Source organism: Astatotilapia calliptera, chromosome 3, assembly GCF_900246225.1.
Source record: "Astatotilapia calliptera chromosome 3, fAstCal1.2, whole genome shotgun sequence".
NCBI lineage: Eukaryota > Metazoa > Chordata > Actinopteri > Cichliformes > Cichlidae > Astatotilapia > Astatotilapia calliptera.
The window spans coordinates 51,574,019-51,593,964 of NC_039304.1; the positions used below are offsets into that span (position 1 = coordinate 51,574,019).

Genomic DNA, 19,946 nt, shown 5'->3' on the forward strand with positions numbered 1-19,946 from the left:
AAAGACAGTGGAGGGAGTAACACCAGCTATACTGTTTACTTGCGGTTTCACGTGAACAACTCTTCACCCTCCTGCCCTCTGGGAGGCGCCACAGGAGCCTCCGGACTAAGACCACCAGGTACCGGAACAGCTTCTTCCCCACAGCTGTCAGACCCCTGAACTCTGCCTCCTGACATCTGACCCACGTTAAACTCATGGACTGGACATACACACACCCACAATGGACAACTGTACCCTCAAACACACAATAATAACATGGACTGAACCACCACTCACAACCACTAGCTCTTTATATAGCCTCTGTAGAAACTATCTACACCCTCACTTATCTTAACTGCACTACTGTATAGCTCTGTGTAAATAATCATTCTGTACATTCGATAATCTTTAATCCTACAACTGTTTACAACTTGCATAGTTCCCATTTCTGTATAGCTGTATATCCCAGATTCTGTAAAGTTATTTATTTCATTTCATATTCTGTATAGTTTTTCATATTTATATCCTGTTCATATCCTGTACATAGCTTGTACTCACTACAGCCTGTACATACTTAGTTATAGAATATTCTCAACATACTTCATACCGTGTACATTATAACATACCATAATAGACCCATTTCTGTAATATACTTACATATCTATACTATTGCTAATATATATTGTAATATACCTATATCACTAAAGCACTTCTGGATGGATGCAAACTGCATTTCGTTGCCCTGTACCTGTGCATGTGCAATGACAATAAAGTTGAATTCTATTCTATTCTATTCTAACAACAGTGTCCTGTCTTCCAGGTTAACTGGTTATTACTTTCACTGGCATATGTATTATGCCAGAAGTATAATATTATGTATTATACCTCTTATCTCCAAACTAAACTCTCAGCGCCCTGAACTTGTTTATTGATTAAACTTACGATAAAACATTACAAATACACTTACTCAGCAGTGGCGTGTTGTAATGCAGTGTATCGCCGCATGGTGGCGTCTCTTGTGTCATGACTGGTAGGTTACCCTCTTTTTTATTCTTCTTCGTTGTGTACGCGGACTAGTGTGCTCTCGTGTGTGGTAGAGCTGGCGCTTTTATTTTTGATATTTGAAATAAATGAGTACTTGTGGAAAGTTAGAAGTTGTTGCTCATTCGCTATCCACCTGCACACATCTGCAGCTGGCGTCGTCTCCACCGCACGTTACAAAGTGTGACTTTCACCAGGTAACGTGGACATTTTTCCTGAATCAGCAGTTGGCGTGTTCAGGTAAAATGAGGGTTCAGAGCTTATCGCTGGTGTCATGAGGAAAATGTCGGCTCATTATTTACCTCATTACCATCAAATGATTCAGATGCACCAAACTGTATGAAAAACATTGGATTACAGGAAAACTCGATGCATGCTCAATAACCCAGGTAAAGAAATCCCACAAATGATTTCTGATCATCTGGACGCAGTAATTTCAGTTTCACATTCTGCAATTCTTCCTGATGTTCATGAACAACAAAAATGCTTTAAAATTGTAGCCATCGGGGGAAAAAAAATCAAAAATAAATTCTCTCTGAGAATGTGTATTTCTTCCTTATCCTCATCAGATAAAGAATTTAGATGCTCTTAAACCTGCAGACCCTCCCCCAGGAAGAGTGAGACTCTTTCCCAGACATCTGATTAGTCCAGTTTGTGGTTTTGAACCCATTGATGTCTAATCTCAAACGTTAACCTCTCTAGATCATATTATCGCTGCAGCTTCAGTAACCATGGCGATATACTCCAACAAGATGTGTACGACCTTAATAAAATAGAGAAGTTGAAGTTTTCTCAATAAGCCTCAAATCCTGGTTCAGGGGTGATGTATGTCATTTAGACCACAAACACCACAGAAGAAGAACATTAAACGTTAGCAAGATACATTTATTGGGATTTATTTAAGAAGAATAGTGCATGTTTGTAAGCATCCTTATAAAAATATATGTCAAACATGTTGAGTGCTTATTCACATAGTCCTGCCTGTAGCGATTTGTGAAATGTCCATAGACGAACTCAAAACAACACAAAGTGGGCATGAAACACTACACTACATGTATTAAGGCTGATTTACATCATGGAGCCTTGCTCTAAAAAACTTAGATTTATCGCTCTCTGTAAAGCATAGTGTGGATTTAATAAATAAGTGTTTAAAAGATGTTTAGTCTCAGTACAGAATGTGATGTGATGTGCTCTATAAACCCTAACATTACAGCCAACAGGGTGATCTTCCTGTTTCAGTGCAGTTCAGTAGTTCAGTTCATGTAGTAAATTAGAGGACCAGGACAAGGACAGATGACATACAGACCACAGGTCACAATCTTAAAATGATCACAGGTCTGCTTTGGTAGAGACCGACCTTCAAACTGGAACATGTTCCTTTGATACCGTCATGATGACTTACTGATTATTTACATGTTTGAAATAAAGAAAAATAGACAACTTCCTGACACAAAAATCCATCAATGTGACTTCATAGTAAACCCCTCTGGTCAGGGGTGAAAGAAGTCCTGCCATTAATTAATGCTTCAATCTTAAATATGATCAACCTATCTCTAATAATCGGCTATGTACCACAGGCCTTCAAGCTGGCTGTAGTTAAACTTTTACTCAAAAAGCATCTCTAGACCCAGCAGTCTTAGCTAATTATAGGCCAATCTCCAACCTTCCTTTCATATCAAAAATCCTTGAAAGAGTAGTTGTCAAACAGCTAACAGATCATCTGCAGAGGAATGGCTTATTTGAAGAGTTTCAGTCAGGTTTCAGAGTTCATCACAGCACAGAAACAGCTTTAGTGAAGGTTACAAATGATCTTCTTATGGCCTTTGACAGTGGACTCATCTCTGTGCTTGTCCTGCTAGACCTCAGTGCAGCGTTCGATACTGTCGACCATAATATCCTATTAGAGCGATTAGAACATGCTGTAGGTATTACAGGTACTGCACTGCAGTGGTTTGTATCATATCTATCTAATAGACTCCAATTTGTGCATGTAAATGGAGAGTCCTCTTCACACACTGAGGTTAATTATGGAGTTCCACAGGGTTCAGTGCTAGGACCAATTCTGTTTACATTATACATGCTTCCCTTAGGCAGCATCATTAGAAGACGTAGCATAAATTTTCACTGCTATGCAGATGACACCCAGCTCTATCTGTCCATGAAGCCAGATAACACACACCAATTAGTTAAACTGCAGGAATGTCTTAAAGACATAAAGACCTGGATGGCCACCAACTTTCTGCTTCTTAATTCAGATCAAACTGAGGTTATTGTACTCGGCCCTGAAAATCTTAGAAATATGGTATCAAAGCAGATTCTTACTCTGGATGGCATTACCTTGGCCTCCAGTAACGCTGTGAGGAACCTTGGAGTCATTTTTGACCAGGACATGTCCTTCAACGCACATATTAAACAAATATGTAAGACTGCTTTCTTCCATTTGTGCAACATCTCTAAAATTAGAAATATCCTGTCTCAGAGTGACGCTGAAAAACTAGTTCATGCATTTATTACTTCCAGGCTGGACTACTGTAATTCATTATTGTCCTGCTCCTCACATACAAGGTCTTAAATAATCAGGCCCCATCTTATCTTAATGACCTTGTAGTACCATATCACCCTATTAGAGCACTTCGCTCTCGCTCTGCAGGCCTACTTGTTGTTCCTAGAGTATTTAAAAGTAGAATGGGAGGCAGAGCCTTCAGTTTCCAGGCCCCTCTTCTGTGGAACCAGCTTCCAGTTTGGATTCGGGAGACAGACACTATCTCTACTTTTAAGATTAGGCTTCAAACTTTCCTTTTTGCTAAAGCATATAGTTAGGGCTGGACCAGGCGACCCTGAATCCTCCCTTAGTTATGCTGCAATAGACGTAGGCTGCCGGGATTCCCATGATGCATTGAGTGTTTCCTTTCCAGTCACCTTTCTCACTCACTATGTGTTAATAGACCTCTCCGCACTGAATCATATCTGTTATTAACCTCTGTCTGTCTTCCACAGCATGTCTTTATCCTGTTTTCCTTCCCTCACCCCAACAGGCCGCAGGAGATGGCCCCGCCCCTCCCTGAGCCTGGTTCTGCCGGAGGTTTCTTCCTGTTAAAAGGGAGTTTTTCCTTCCCACTGTCACTAAAGTGCTTGCTCATAGGGGGTCATATGATTGTTGGGTTTTTCTCTGTATCTATTACAGGTTATACTGTACAATATAAAGCGCACTGAGGCGACTTTTGTTGGGATTTGGCGCTATATAAATAAAATTGAATTGAATTGAATGTGATCATGTGGTTTGTAGGAACGCTCCTCTTCCTCAGAGGATCCACCTGTGCTTCCTCTCCTCTCTCCTCCACCTGTTACAGTGAGGGAACGTCCTCCATGATGGAGAAGCTGCTGGAAAGTGCTGAGAGTTTCCTCCAGAGTGAGACCTCTGTCACAGTTCAGAGGATCTACGGCAGCAGAGACCTTCATGGACACTAAAAGTCTCAAACACACAACAACAACATCACACTGACTCCACTCTGACATCACTGATCAATAATCAAAGAACACACAGATCAAACTGATTGATCAGCCATCAGAGGAGTCGGATCAATGGAGCTGCTTCTGTTCCTGATGTCCCCTGTTTGATCCTGGACCTGAACTCTCCCTGCAGAGGAGACACAAGACAGTCAGAGACACACACACACACACACACACACACACACACACACACACACACACACACACACACACACACACACACACACAAACCTTTGACTTTGAGCAGCACAGTTTTGTATCTGTAGATCTGTGTGCTGTCCACTTCACATCTGTACTCTCCACTGTCTCCATCTGTGGGGTGTTTCAGGGTCAGACTGAGGTCTCCAGTTCTCAGCAGGTCTTCATTCATCCACATAAACTTGGTCCTGTTTGTCAGGCTGGTCAGAGCCGTTTTGATACACATAAACGATCCTAAATGGTTCATAGTGTCTCCACTCTACTTTAGCATCTTCAGGCAGGTTTTCTGTATTTATAAAGGGCAGCTGGACAGACTCCACCCCCTCCTCCACCTCCACCTCCACCTGACAGACTGAGAGGACAACAAACACAACATGACAGACAGCAGCAGGTTTCAGAGTTGCAGAGAAAGCTGGAGGACAGAAGAAGATCAGAGCAGAAGGTAACAGGACAGAAATGTAGAAAGTCAAAGCAGGTTTTAAAGACGTTTGAGGTGATCAGTGTCTGTAATGTCTCCTGTCATTGTAGAGCTGCTGTCTGCTGTTTTTTGGGGGGATTTAAAATGTATCATTGAAGAGGAGTTTAAATCAAACATGCCCTCTGTCATGATCTTGTTTCTGTCCAGAACAATCCTCTCTGCCAATGAATCTTAATTGTATTTTACAGATCAGATTTTCACACACATCTGCAACATGAAGCCACAGAAACCTTCATCAAATCAAAATGTTTTTGTTTCTGCTGCAACATTACTGAATCCTTGGGATCGACTCAGCTCATCTCTCATTTCTAAAGAAGCTGTACAGCCTCATGTATTCCCTTTCAGCATCACTGATTTTGGCTGGAATCAAAGTTTGATGCAGTTGACTCGAAAACGATGTTCAATGAATGCAAATTAATCCCACTCAAAACTGCTGATGATCAGATGGAGAGTTTTTCAAACCAGTCAATCAGCACTGACCTCTGACTTTCAGCTCCACTTGTTTCTTCATCCGGATCTTTCTATACCTGTTGTAGACAGTACAGGTGTAGATTCCTCTGTCCCAGTCTGTGGGGTATTTCAGGGTTAGACTGAGGTCTCCAGTTTTCAATAGGCCATCATTAATCTTTGTTCGGTTTCTGAAAAAAACGATGCTGTAATGCAAGCAGGTCAGAGGTGTTGTGATACACGTTGACATTCCTGTTCTCTTTGTCCGTCCACTCCACTCTGGCTTCTTTCAGTGAGTGAACTGTGGTTTGGCAGGGCAGCTGGACAGAGTCCTCACCTGAATCCACCTCCACCTCTGGCACTAAGAGCAACAACAAAGCACATCATGAGCTGTACAGACAGCAAAGGTAGTGATCACATTTTCTTTAGATAAATTAATGTATTTGGACATCCCAGCAGGGAGGTCTCCAGCAAAATTAATGAACAAATATAACATCAAACACTCCAATCAAACATAAAGAGAGGTGTTGAAGTGGGTCCATATTGTGCTTTCATTTCTGAAGAGTTCCTCAGAAACGTTGTTTCTCACAATGCTGCTGCTTCAACTGCAGCTGATTGTTAGATACAAGAGTCCTCTTCACACACTTAGGTTAATTATGGAGTTCCACAGGGTTCCGTTCTAGGACCAACACAATGTAGATGCTTCCCTTAGACAGTGTCACTACAGGGCACATTTTCATTGTTATGCAGACAGAGGTTGTCCTAAAAACTCTCTGAAAAGCCTGAGAAGTAGTCCTCACATACAAGGTCTTAAATAATCAGGCCCCATCTTATCTTAATGACCTTGTAGTACCATATCACCCTATTAGAGCACTTCGCTCTCGCTCTGCAGGCCTACTTGTTGTTCCTAGAGTATTTAAAAGTAGAATGGGAGGTGCATTCAGTTTTCAGGCCCCTCTTCTGTGGAACCAGCTTCCAGTTTGGATTCGGGAGACAGACACTATCTCTACTTTTAAGATTAGGCTTCAAACTTTCCTTTTTGCTAAAGCATATAGTTAGGGCTGGACCAGGTGACCCTGAATCCTCCCTTAGTTATGCAGCAATAGACGTAGGCTGCCGGAGATTCCCATGATGCATTGAGTTTTTCTTCTTCACTGACCTTTTTTCACTCACTATGTGTCTATCTACCAATCGGTATTTAATCGTTAGTCTTTACCTTTATATGTAAATCACCTTGAGGTCAGTGTTGTTGTGATTTGATGCTGTATAAAAAAACTGAATTGAATTAAACTAAAAGAATGATGACTGACAAAAACAGTGAACAGACAGCTATCTGTGGACCAGGTTTGAACTGAAGTCCCTGATGCATTTGTGTTCATCATTTAAAACACAAAAAAGCGCAAGTAGAGAACATGAATGTGCCTATTCTTGTAAGCAATTGTAGTACTGCAATTGCACCCTTGGCAGAAACTCAAATACTGTGTTTAATTCTGTTTTGTAGTTTATAATGTACAAAGACCAGTCTAAGTACTAAAATTGATCTTTTAAATGCAAAGTTCTATTTAAATATTCAATTTGTATTTGTGTGAATGAAAATGGGTGAAAAAGCAGCCAGTGCCCAAAGTAAAACATTGAAAGAACTTCAGAAAACCCGGAGAACTATTGCTCAAGACCATTTTATGAAATTATAAAATTAGAAGAAACTTTGGCTCATTGGCAGCAAAATATAAAGAAACTAGGGGTACCTCTAGATATACTGTATGCAAAGCACAGTATATGAATACTTTTGCCCTAAAAACCTCAGCAGTTCATGTACATTCTACTTGAAGGGTCCATAAATGAACTAACCACATTTCTATTATTGAGGCTGTACTGACCTTTGACCTGAAGCACCACTTGTTTTTTCATCAGAACATTTCCCTTAGTGCTGTAGACAGTGCAGGTGTATGTCTTTGTGTCTCTCTCCGTGGGGTATTTCAGAGTCAGACTGAGGTCTCCAGTTTTCAGCAGACCTTCTTTCATCTTCGTTCGGTCTCTGTAAACCTGGTCCTGCTCATTGTGGTGGTCAGTGCCGTTCTGATACACGTGGACCTTGTCATTATCACTGTCTATCCACTCCACTTTAGTGTCTTCAAGCAGGTGAACTTTGGCTTTGCAGGGCAACTGGACAGACTCCTGCCCTGAAACCACTTCCACCACCCGGGGGACTGAAAGGACAACAAAGGACAACATGATGACATCAGCAGCAGCTGTGATGGTCACATGACCTCCCTGTCCCTCCTTGTCTTCTAGACTCAGTCAGATTGTGTCTCAGTTTGTTCCTGATGTGTTCCTGACTCGTTCTTTGGTAACTAGTCTGCAGCGTCCTGTAAAGTGCTGCAGACATGTTGGATGAAGAAGAACAGACAGACTGAGCCTCCACAGTCGGCCATGTCTCACACACATCAGCACATAAACCATGAAGATCTCATGTGTCTCATATAACTCTCAACTCTTTCAGCTTCTGGAACAAGTTTGTGTGAGCCACAGTCAAGGAGCCACCAGAGGACACCTGCTAAGCAACGGCATTATGGGTAGTGTAGTAGGAGACACTCACCTGACTTAAAATAGTATCGGAAATTAAATAAAAGACCTCCAGAAACAAGAAGAACCAGGAGAACCAAGAGAACCATGGAAGCTATGGCCCAAGATGGAAATGGTTCTGTTGAGAAACATAAGGAAAAAAAATAACAACATAACCTTTGATCTCTGACCTGCATCTACACCTAAGGCCTTTGACTTATTTATGCATCACTGACCTTTGACCTGCAGCACTACTTTCTGTCTCAGGATGTCTTTGTCCCTGTAGATGGTGCAGATGTATCCTCCACTGTCTCTCTCTGTGGGGTATTTCAGGGTCAGACTGAGGTCTCCAGTTCTCAGCAGGTCTTCACTCATCTTTGTGCAACCACAGTAAAGGTCGTCCTGTTTCTTAAGGTTCTCACTTCTGTTTGGATACACATGGACCGTCATGAGTTCTCGATCAGAGCGAGTCCACTCCACTGAGGTGTCACCAGGTACGCCAGGTCTTGTTTGGCAGGGCAGGATGACAGACTCTGAGCCTTCCTCCACTTTTATCTCCACCTGCTGGTCTGAGAGGACAAGAAAACAAAACTATCTGAATTGCAAAACGTCCAGGCTATCATGCTTTTCCAAATAAGACTTCAAACGAGTACAAACAATTGTTTCTAAAAATTTTCAAAGGACAGGCAGCTTAGTGATAGGCATAAAATTAGCTAACATAATTTGATCAATATCAGGTTTCTTAAATAAAGGTTGCACTGATGAATGTTTAAAGTTTGCAGGAACCACACCAAAAGACAAACTGGTATTCATGATGGCCAACAGTAACTGACCTATACTAGGAAAAACCTGTTTATTAAAATCAAGGAGCAGCAGCATCTTGAGGGAAACCTGAGGGCTTAATGTGATGAACCACATCCTGTATGAATCCCAGAGTCACTTGCTTAAACTGGTTCAAAACAGTTGAACAACTGGCTGAGGCAGATGGATGAAAAACACAAGATCAACTGGGAGCCTTTGTGGTGGCAACCTCATCAATCGAAACTGCATTACACATATCAGGGGAGGTTTTGAAACAGACAAGTGTCCTTTTTCCACCTCCATTCTGCTCTGCGACACTTCAAGATGGTTTGGAAGAAGGAGCTGAACAAGGCACTAATCTCCTCCAGATCAGAAGAACTATAGTCAGGGGGAGATATTTATTTAGACTCTTTTCCTCCAATATATCTTTAATTACTTCCTCAAAACCATCAACGTGTCTTTAGACACAATTTCTGCAAGAGTGCTCAAGGATGTCCTACCATTTATTAATCATATTTGAATCATATCTATCTAATAGTCACTCATTTGTTCATGCAAAGTTTCACAGGGTTCAGTCCCAGGACCAGTTCTATTAACACATGCTTCCCTTAGACAGTTTCATCAGAAGACATAGCATACATTTTCACGGCTATGCAGATGACACCCAGCTCTATGAAGCCAGATAACACACACCAATTAGAAAAACTGCAGGAATGTCTAAAAGACATAAAGACCTGGATGGCCGCTAACTTTCTGCTTAGGTTACTGTACTTCTTGGAAATATGTTACTCACCAGCTTACTCTGTAAGACTAGTACCATTTAATTTAATTGGTATTGAAGTTGTTTGAAATTATTTTTGATCAAATCAAAATGAATTGCTGACCAGGTTTGAGAGCCGATTGTAATATGCAGTTTGTTTGTAACAGATCTTAGAGGCACGCGCTAAGGACAGGGGAACCTCCAGAATTTTTCCATAGGGGTGAATATTTATGGGGGCCACAAAAATATTTTTCAAGATTTCTGAAAAACTTCAGGACTGAAGTTTTAAGTGCACATCATTGTTTTATATGTGAAACTTTCTGCCATGAGGGGATTATTATGGAAACCCAGCTCCAGAGACTGTAATCCCAGCTTCCACCCACCATCTAGACACACCTCACCTGTCATCGCTGGCTCCACATCCTTACAACTGTGCCCCATCTCCACTTTAGTCTCTGGTAAAGAGGGTGGGCTGGCTTAACCTGTGGCCAGCCACCCTATCACCAGACCAATAGCCAGGCTGCCCTCTGTCTCCTTCCGCACCCTTGCACCAATTCACCAGCTTCTTTCATAGACAGCCCAAGGCTACAGGTGGGCCCTGCCTGTGCTAACATCAGCAGGTGCTCAGGGTGAGGAACAGAAACAGGATATGAGCCCTGTGTAGCCCCAGCAGGAGCAATCAGAGATCCCTGAGAAACTTGTGTAACCTGAGAATCAGGTGCATCTAGGTCCAAGCTAGTAACAGATTTTGTCTGCTGACGCTGGGTCCCTGGTGTCAGCTTTTGCCCTGGTCAACACAAAAACTTTTTTTGGTCTTGCCCTGCCCAAGTCTCTGCTTGCAAGCCCTGCTTGTCAGAGGAGACAGCATGACCAAATGAGGGTACCGATCTGTCTAAACCCAATCCTGAGGGTCCTCGGTCGCCTGAGCCTGGGTGTCCTGGACCATCTCGAGGTGAAAAGAAGAAATGGCAATTCATACACAAAATATTTTGCCCCCTGTTTTTGTGGTTAAATCTGCTGATAAGTATTCAAAATTAATGAAAGCATATGTATTTTATTCAGTTGGAGGTCTTCCAGTACCAAATCCTGGTGTTTGATGGAAAGCAGTTCACCTACAGTATAAACAGACCACAACATGATAATAACCAACCAGCTGTGCTTTCCAAGGATGGATGCATGATGTGCAATGTAAATGCTTTTAGCTCTCTAAGAGTGTAGGTTATTATCAGGTGTTTGGAAAAGAAATAAAAAGCAAAAAACAACAACCCCACCAAAACAAAGCAAAGCAAAATCTAAATCAATTCAGTGGCCAAACCACAAATAATATGAGAAAGTAACATGATGCATTAAAGCAGTATATTTTTGTGCAGTTGATATTTTATACCTTTTAATGAGTGAAAATAACGTAAACCAGAAAAGCTAATTCATTCAGTACAGTGTGAAATTCTTTTTTTAATAATAACTGTATTAAATCCCTGTATTTTCTCATAAATGTGGTAAGCAGTTGTTTTTTAAATAATCAGTTGCTGACCTTTGACCTTTAGCTGCACATCTCTCTGTCCCGTTTCTTCTTTCCCATCACTGATGGAGCAGGTGTAGACGCCGCTGTCAATCAGGTCTGGTTTTCTCAGAGTGAGGCTGAAGTCTGAAGTCTCCAGAGCATCAGGCCTCATTGATGTGCGCCCGCTGTAGCGGAGGTTCTGCTTTTTGAGATCATCACCTTCTTCTCGTCGCAGGTGGACAAACGTGGGACTGAGATCACTGCGAGTCCACATCACTGTGGGATTTTTCTCAGGAATAATACCAGAGTACTGACAGGGCAGCAGAACAGACTTTGCCTCCTCATACACCTCCACCACCACAGCCAGGGCATGCTGGGAAACTGTAAGGACACACAAGCAGAAAGACAAATTAACAGCATGCTTTGAGTTTGTGTCAGCATCCACGTGCTGGAATGCAGGTTACCTTATCTGCAACTTCTACACTCAGTCTATCCATGTAAGCGGGACCTGAGGGACCTTTGAAAGGGACCAGACTTTTGATGCAGTGTTGGTGTAATGATGGCAGCATATGACCAACCACAAAAATGAACAGGGTTCATGAAAACTAACCTACGAAGCCAATGTTGGAAAATCTGAAGGTCTGCAGCTTAATTTACCACAGAAACAAGTGGAGCTCCTTCACATAACGCACAACGGAGGGTTAAACTCTGCCCAAGATCCTAATCCTGCTTCTCCTGATCAACAAAATGTTAAGCAGAGAATAAAAATTTAGTGTGAAAAGATTCGGTTTCTCTCTCTCCTGGTTTGTTTAACAGTTTTTGATGTAAATGTCTGAGTGAAGCGACGTTCAACGTTCACTCTGAGCTCTGAAGTCTGAGATGCCACTCAGATGACCACTGTGCAAGGAGAAAAAATAAAAAAATAAATATCCTGTTGAATCAGAAATGTGTAATAAAACAGCTGAAAAGGTCAAAAGTAATGATCAAACAGTTCAGCTGTAACAGCTGCTGCACAGAAACCCTTAAAGCTGATGTGCAATTCATGCACAAAACATTATTAGTGAAATGTACAGGTGGTCCTGGCACAAATACAAACACAAGCAAACCAAACAACTGCCACTTAAATTGCATTACAAATAAACACAGTTTGCAGAAGTCTACGAGGACAAAGCTTCTTTTCTAAACGTGGCAGTACAGGTCACATGACTTCTGGAACAATGTCCTTTGGAGGAAGCGCACCAGCAAATCTACATGTCTGAATCTCTGAAGGAGAAAAGAATCAAGATTTTGCAATGGGTCAGTCAAAGTCCAGATCATAACCCAACTGAAATGCTGTGGTGGAACTAAGAGAGAGCTTTGCATAAACAAATGTCCAAAAACCTCAATGAACTGAAGCAATGTTGTACAGCAGAGTGGGCCAACAGTTCTTTTTACAGGGATGATTAGAAATAACTATATCACAGGTGTTTGACAAAGTTTATATATACAGATCAGGCTGAATGAAACAGCTACCAACAAGAGTGTGCGAGAGTCCAAGTGCTGTGTATTCTGATCTGTGTGCTTTGACTGGAAAACCAGTTGTAACATGAGCTCATCTGAAAGCCACCAAGAAGAATCCAGAGATTTGAAAGTTGCTGCTTTGGATCGTTAGTTTGATCTGAATCAGAATCCAGTGTTTGATGGAAATCTCCTCCTGCTGCACTTCAACACATTAAAGAGAGAGAGATGAAAGAAAAGCTGATGATGAGAGCAGAGAGAGGAAGGTGTACTTACCGTGCAGGAGGATCACAAACACCACAAACATCTTCATGTTCCTGTCAAACTCAGAGACTCTTTAAAAGCCCTTCAGGACATCAGCTCACAGCAGCTTCACTTTCCTCTGCTGATCATCTACTGACACTCTCACACTGCTCACACTGACACTGTGAACCACACAAAGTTTCACACTTCAGTGAGGGAGGACGTCTGTTGCTCAGATCATTCCAACAGAAACTTTAACCTCGATCAGATCGGGGCAGACTGTGAGGAAAGTGAGGAAAAGCAGGAGAAACAAGCTCATTAAATAAGAGACATCAGACAAAGGTCATTTACACTGAAGTCAGATCCAACTTTATGAAGAAGCCAGCAATAAAATCTGAATCGTGTGGAGGAAAAATCTAATTTGAATGAATTTTGGTGTTTGAGCTAAAATATTTTCCCTTCACTGAGTTTACAGTTAGAGTCCATACAATAAATACTCATAATAATAATACTGTATATGAGTGTTTTACAGGACTAACACTGTGAGTTCAGCTGCTGCCACCAACTTTTATGACATGTCACATTCTCCTGTAAAACACACTCTTATCTCTTTATCAATAAAATGAACCGAACTTTGACCTTTAGGATGTTTATCCTTTGCACTACTAAACCTAAGGTCTGCAGCCAGACTGGATGAATAATAACAGAAGCAGAGGACGAGGATGAATACAGGACTTACCTCATTTGTGCATTTAACCTGAAACTTTGTGTCCACATTAGACACTGAGGGCGGCTCTGAGGCCCATTCATTAAGGATCCATCAATTTTCAACAAACTGAAAGTGTTTCAGACTACATCTGAAAAGAAGTTATGAAGATTATTAATTCAATTCTATTTTTCTTAAACAAAGGAAAAAAACACAGCCAGAAAGAATAAACACATCAGTAAACTTCAAATAAAGACATTAAAAAAGGAATGAAGGACTTGTGATGCTGCTGTTGGTCTCGCTAAATGGTCAAAATAATGAAGGCTGTTCTTTCTGAGCCCAGGACAAAGAATCCTAGAAAAACAGGAAGTGATGAGTTCTAAATGAAAGTCAAACAGTCTGAATGTGTGATGGCGATGTTGAGATTAGCTCTATTTAAAAAAAACAAACTGTATCCGTAAAATGAGAGAAACAAAAAAAGACTGCACAGGTCTGCAGTAGTGGAGAGGTTAAACTGCACACAGAAAGATGTTCACACGTCGCAACAGAAGCTGCATTTTCTCTTAATACAAGTGTTTAAAAAAGAAAACCACTCAATAAAAGGAAAGTCGCTCTGCGTTGTGGTTCTAATAGTTTTCTTCCCCCTAAAACTCTTTAACCTTGATGACATGTTACATCTACTTTGAGGTTTAGAAACAAATCTTTGGTGCTCAGATAATCAGCTTTTAGCCTCAAATTAAGACAAAGCAAAAAGTTTTGTGTAGGACTTTAGCTCTGACCAGTAAGCTTGTACTTTAAAAAACAAACAAACTAGTCTTTTTTTTTTTAATTTGGCAGAGTTTAAAAGAGTAAATTTTGCTTGTCCCTCTACAAATCACTTTCTATATTTTGAAAGTACAGTGGTATTCATATCATATGCTATCTGCTTAGCAGGTTAATTAATTAAATTGACAGAAAAGGGGTTCTGTAAACTGTGCATATGCTACAAGCTGATTAGCTGACAAGTGGAACAGCTGTGTGTTTGTTTCAAGGTGACCAGCAGCTGACTCCACCCAAAGGAAGTGACCTCACCCCTGTTTTATTCATTGAAACAGGATGATGAAAAGCTGTGAGCGAGCGTTTTGAGATGTAAACACTCACTCAAGAAGAAAAAAACTGGATCAGACTAAAAGTTAGCCAGTTGTTTTTATTTTCACTTATTTACAGGATGGCTCATTTCAATAAAATCAATATGAAACAGTAGAAGATGGAAACCTGCCAGATTTGAGCTAAACTGCTCATTTCCATGTGTCGTCCATGGGCAGGTCACATGACTCTATCCAACATACAAAGACACACAAGAAAAGCCAGAGAAACAAAGACAAATCCAAACAATCCATCATACTGAGTCAAAGTGATCACAGGTCTGCTTGTTGGAAATTACATTAAACGTTACACAAAGAACATAAAAGAAGTAAACTTCATAAAAATTTCCCAAATGATGCTTTAAATGAAAAATAAATCCCTGTAAATAATTCAACAGGTCACATGTTAGAACCACCTTAACTAAACTCTGTAGCCGCTCACTGTGGTTTGTCCCAGCAGCTCTTAGGAAACAAACTGCTAACTTCAGTGTCAGCACACACTGTTAGTAAACTATGCAACACTGAATTCAGGTTTCAGTTGTGTTAAGTTGTGAAGTTGTGATGAAAGTCTTCTTACTGACACAGGTAGGATGGTCAGGCGTCCTCTGTTCCTTCACCGTTCATGAACTGTCACTTATAAAATGCTGCCAAACATCAACTACACTCAATAACTAAACGTGTGCAGGTTAAAGTGATGGACGCCCAGATCTGCACTCCAAATACAAACAGACTAAAGGTGTTTCCTCCAGAAACAAAGACAATATTTACAAAGGTCTCACAGGTAAATTGTGAGCGATCACAGCAGCATCTCATCCTGACTAACAGCTTTTAGATGCAGGGAGAGCGTCGTGGTTCAGAGGTGGTTCAGCAGATGATGAAGGCCTTTCTGTTGCATTGTGTAGTGCTGTGGAGGCCATGATGGTCGACTGGGTCTGCTTCTACTGAACTCACAAACACTTCTGAGGTATTTACACCTGAAGCCTCATTGAATGTGAGTCAGAAACAAACGGCTCAGCTGTGATTAATGGATGTTTCCCTGCATTTCTATTTTCACACAGTTTATTTCTTACAGCAGGAAAACTGAACAGAATGTATGTAAGAGGTCAGAGTGAGGATGACGTCACTTAATACAGGAAATACATGTTTGTCTGTTTTGATGATGAAGGACTTCTTCAGCTCTGTAAACAGCTACACTTGAGAGGACAGAGGTGATTTCATGGATCAATAACAATGTGTTTATCAGCTTTCATCATCGCAGTGCAGACATGACGTCAGATCTATCAGAGTGAAGGCCGTCTCTCTGATGACGTCACAGAGCAGAGTCCTTCTGTCCAATAAAGGATCTCAGATCAGCTGCTGCCATCTTGTGGCCACAGTTGGTTACTGTCTCTGAAAGTTGTCTCATGTTTCCTGTTGTCCTGCTAACAAAGGCTGGAGCTCATCATGCTGAGAGGGCAGCAGCATTTTGTGGCTCTTCACACATGTTCATTATATTCTGATGATCCTGGATGGAGACAAACTACAGATAAGTGTGTTCAGCCCAACTAGTTTATCTCATTACAGCAGTTTGATGTTTCCCTTTGAATCCCCCTGAAGATCCTGACAGTGAAGCACGTACATAATACTCCAGCCTTTCAACTCTGAGCTTATTTAGTTCTATTAATACACTGAAATCTCATTTGTGTCATGAAGAAAGTCTTTAATCAAACAGAATTCAAAGATCAGAAACATTTCATATATGGAGTTAAACATGAATCATTGTTTCAACAACATATTTATTGTTGTCATAAACAGACAAGAAGACAACAACAAACTGCTCCTCCCATTCAACACATGTCAGTCCATATCCCAGCAAACTAAATCATCTCCATTTACACATCAAATAGAAACATGAATCACTTGTAATGATTAGAAACTTGATAGAATTTCAAATCTAGTTTGGGGAGTCATTCAGTGAGAAACAGTGAAATGATTTTCCATGTGAAAAGGTGGACAGCAGAAACAGAAAGAAACAGTGAAACTAAAAGAGAAACAAAGAGCTTTGGAACAACGAGGCAGCAGGAGGACAGCTGCAGTTTAACAGCTTCAACTCACTGACAGGAAACAACATTAGAAACATCATCATCCTCAACTCATCTGCTGCACTGACACTGACACCTTCAACGGACACACCTTCACTTTATCAACAGTGTTAATGAATGGAAACATCCTGTGAGTGAAAGTGTGTGTGAAGGTGTGTATGTGTGTGTTAGTATCAGGATCAGAGAACGACAGCTTTCCTCTGTTCCAGTCCAGATTCACTCTGATCCTCTGGAGCTTCTTCTGGACTGAGAGAGCAGTGACAGGAGCTGATGGTGAGTGTGCTGAGTATTTATCTTTATATAACAATATTCTCCATAATCCAGACCGCATGCTTCCCTTCCTCTGCACAGACTCTGCTAACACACCCAGTGCCCACACTGTACTGTCTCCAACTTCAACATCCCAGCTGTGAGTCCCTGAGTTAAAGCCCTCAGAGCCCAGGACAGAGCAGGAATAATCAAACCTCTCTGGATTATCAGGAAGCTGCTGCCTCTCTCCTCCTCGTCTCACACTGGTCAGATCTTCAGACAGGATGAGTTTTGGATGAGCAGTGTTTGGGTCCAGAATGAGAGGAGTGTAGGAGACCATGTCCTTCATGTTGTTCCAGATGTTGAAGGTCAGGTTGCCCAGGTGTTTGGCCTGGTCTATCAGAGCTCCTGAGGGCAGCTGTGGATCATCCAGCAGGGGGCAGCGCTGGACTCTTTCCACTGCAGCCTTGTAGTTGTGCAGGAATGAGACGTCTTCAGCTCTCAGCTCCTCCTCTGTGGCTCTGACTGTGTCTGAAAGAGCTGCTATCTCTCTGCTCAGAGCCTCCATCTTCTCCTCCATCATCCCACTCTTCTGCTCCTCTTCCTCCCTCAGTGCAGCCAGCCTGGCCTCCTCTTCCTCTGCTAGAAACTGCTGAAGCTTCTTAAACTGCTCCTTAATCTGCCTCTCTGTGTGTCGGGCCTGGACCTTAATGTGTTCTGCTGTTTGATCAAACTTCACTTGAACTTCTTCACAAACCTTTAACTTCTTCTTTAAGGGCTCCAGAGTTTCCTGAAGTTCCTTCTTGTGTTGTTGTGCAGCTTCATCGATGGGTCTGAATCTGTGATTGGTGTGTTTTTCTGAGTCTCTGCAGATGTGACACACTGGCTGCTGATGGTCCAGACAGAAGAGTTTGAGTTTCTCAGAGTGCAGACTGCAGAGAGCCTCTGAAGCTCTCTGATCTCTCTCCTGTAAGAACGACTCACACAGGTTCTTTAAAGCCAGATTTAAAGGTGGATCATTCTTTGAAGATCTTCTCTTACAAACTGGACACTCGTGTGTTGGTCTCTCTCTCCACCATATCTTCAGACAGTCTTTACAGAAGCTGTGGCTACATGACAGAAGAACAGGATCTCTGAAGACCTCCTGACAGACCGGACAGCAGAGATCCTCCTCTGATCTGGAAGCCATTGAGTCTGTGAGTGAAGCTGAAAACAGCAGACAGGAAGTACAGTCAGTCCTGGCTCCCCTCCCTCCTCTACCACCTTCACTGAAACTTGCTTTGAGTCGTGTTTTTGCTCAAACTCACATTCAGTGTGTGGAGCGTCAGCAGCTTGAAGCAGCAGTGTTGGAGTTTTCCACTTTTCTCTCCTGTAGCTGGACTCACTCAGAGGAAGCTGCTAGTTTGGTCTGAGCTCAGTCTGATCGTCTGTGCGTCTCTCTGCACTGAAGAAGAAAAACATCTTGTTTCCTGGTTTTGTTGCATGTAAGTGATGTGAGGGGAGGAGAACAATGTTGTTTTACCTGTAGCCTAGGTGTGCTTCATTCCAGAGTTAGACTTTCATCCTGCCAGCAGCTCAAAAGCTATAAAACAGGTTTTCCTCTATTCCAGCTGCACATGTCACAACATTACTCTTAATTTTAATTACTTTTGTAGAATCTATTTAGACTTTGAAGTAAAACTATCAGATTTCTCACATAACTAAAAGATTTAATTTATTCATCAGTAATCATCAGTGCACCTGACTCACCAATTTTGGGTAAAACACACTGCTAACCTCAGTAAGGGCCAGTCAAAACACCCTTTACCTCAGGTCACAAATAAGTACAGTATTAAAGTTCTGTGAGTGATGAGACATTCTGGATGATTTTAGGATGGATTTCTTCATTTTAGCCCTGATTTTGATTTTGCTGTATTTCCAAATCTTAGACATAATGGAGGATTTCGGAACATAAAACTTACCAGAAAGTGATTATCATCAACAGTTTGGTTGTTGATGTCATAGCTAAATTTAACCCAAAAAAGATGTGACACCAGAAAAAACTGCCAAAAAACTATGCTTGAGACTTGTGTCTTTTAGGGACTTTTCTAACACAAATATCTGCTTTAACTTAAATGAGGACCACGAATGTCCTTTGGAAACTGGTAAACACAATGAACTCTCTGATTATCAAACATCTGCTTGTGTTAAGGTACGCTTCATGATTTCAAGATTTATTTCTTTTCTCTTGGTGTTCCAGTCCAGTCTTGCTTTTTTCCTGTAAATAAACCTTGTAAGTACTCCAGTACTGAGGCCATTTACGTGAAAAGGGAAAGACCATCTCTGAATTGAGGAGGGAGCCTAAGGGTACATCTGTCACCATCTTACAATGCTGTGATTGCAGCCATTCCCCAACTCTCTGTGAAAGGTACTCATGGCCATTGATCAGTGGTTGTTGATTAATGGTCATGATAATTTGCATAATTAAGATTAAGGAACTGACCTCCCAGCCCATTGTTCCTTCAGCAGGCTGGTTTCAGTCATTATGCAAACATACTCTTTATAAGATTTGGGGAAACCTGCAGTCAGCTGAGACTGAAGAAGTCACTTGGATGAGTAATGAAACGTTTCTCCCACAAAAGGCTACGTCCAGATGAACAGAATCAACTTCTGGAGATGTTATTAAGAATCTACATTTTGTATAAAAATATTCTTATCTTTATTTTTTCAGTGTGGAATCTATATAAAAACCATAGAGGCTCTCACTGTTTGCAGGTTGATGGACATTCA

General features: G+C 41.4%; 2 protein-coding genes across 6 annotated transcripts in view; both read right to left on the bottom strand.

Annotated features, from left to right (window-relative positions):
• LOC113019664 (uncharacterized) overlaps nucleotides 1-13,184 on the bottom strand; it is a 30,316-nt gene extending 17,132 nt beyond the window's left edge. For 2 of the 3 annotated variants that reach the window (XM_026163452.1, XM_026163450.1), the window contains exon 1: nucleotides 13,051-13,184. In XM_026163452.1, the coding sequence (XP_026019237.1) occupies nucleotides 13,051-13,087 (37 nt within the window). In that variant the 5' untranslated portion in view covers nucleotides 13,088-13,184. Of the gene's footprint in view, nucleotides 1-39; nucleotides 90-13,050 lie in introns of those variants that run through there. The other variant, XM_026163451.1, reaches the window with a different exon arrangement.
• A 3,499-nt stretch (nucleotides 13,185-16,683) lies between these two features.
• On the bottom strand, nucleotides 16,684-18,381 carry LOC113019691 (nuclear factor 7, ovary-like). Of its 3 annotated transcripts, none has more exons than XM_026163500.1 (2): nucleotides 17,016-18,366; nucleotides 16,684-16,712 (listed from the first exon to the last, which is right to left on the bottom strand). In XM_026163500.1, the coding sequence occupies exons 1-2, from the start codon at nucleotides 18,364-18,366 to the stop codon at nucleotides 16,684-16,686; spliced, it is 1,380 nt and encodes a 459-aa protein (XP_026019285.1). The 3 variants fall into 3 exon arrangements, with proteins under 3 accessions (XP_026019285.1, XP_026019286.1, XP_026019288.1); XM_026163501.1 differs by lacking the exon at nucleotides 16,684-16,712 and adding an exon at nucleotides 16,798-16,867 and having other exon boundaries at nucleotides 16,997-18,381; XM_026163503.1 differs by lacking the exon at nucleotides 16,684-16,712 and having other exon boundaries at nucleotides 16,955-18,381.
• Between the last annotated feature and the right edge of the window lie 1,565 nt (nucleotides 18,382-19,946).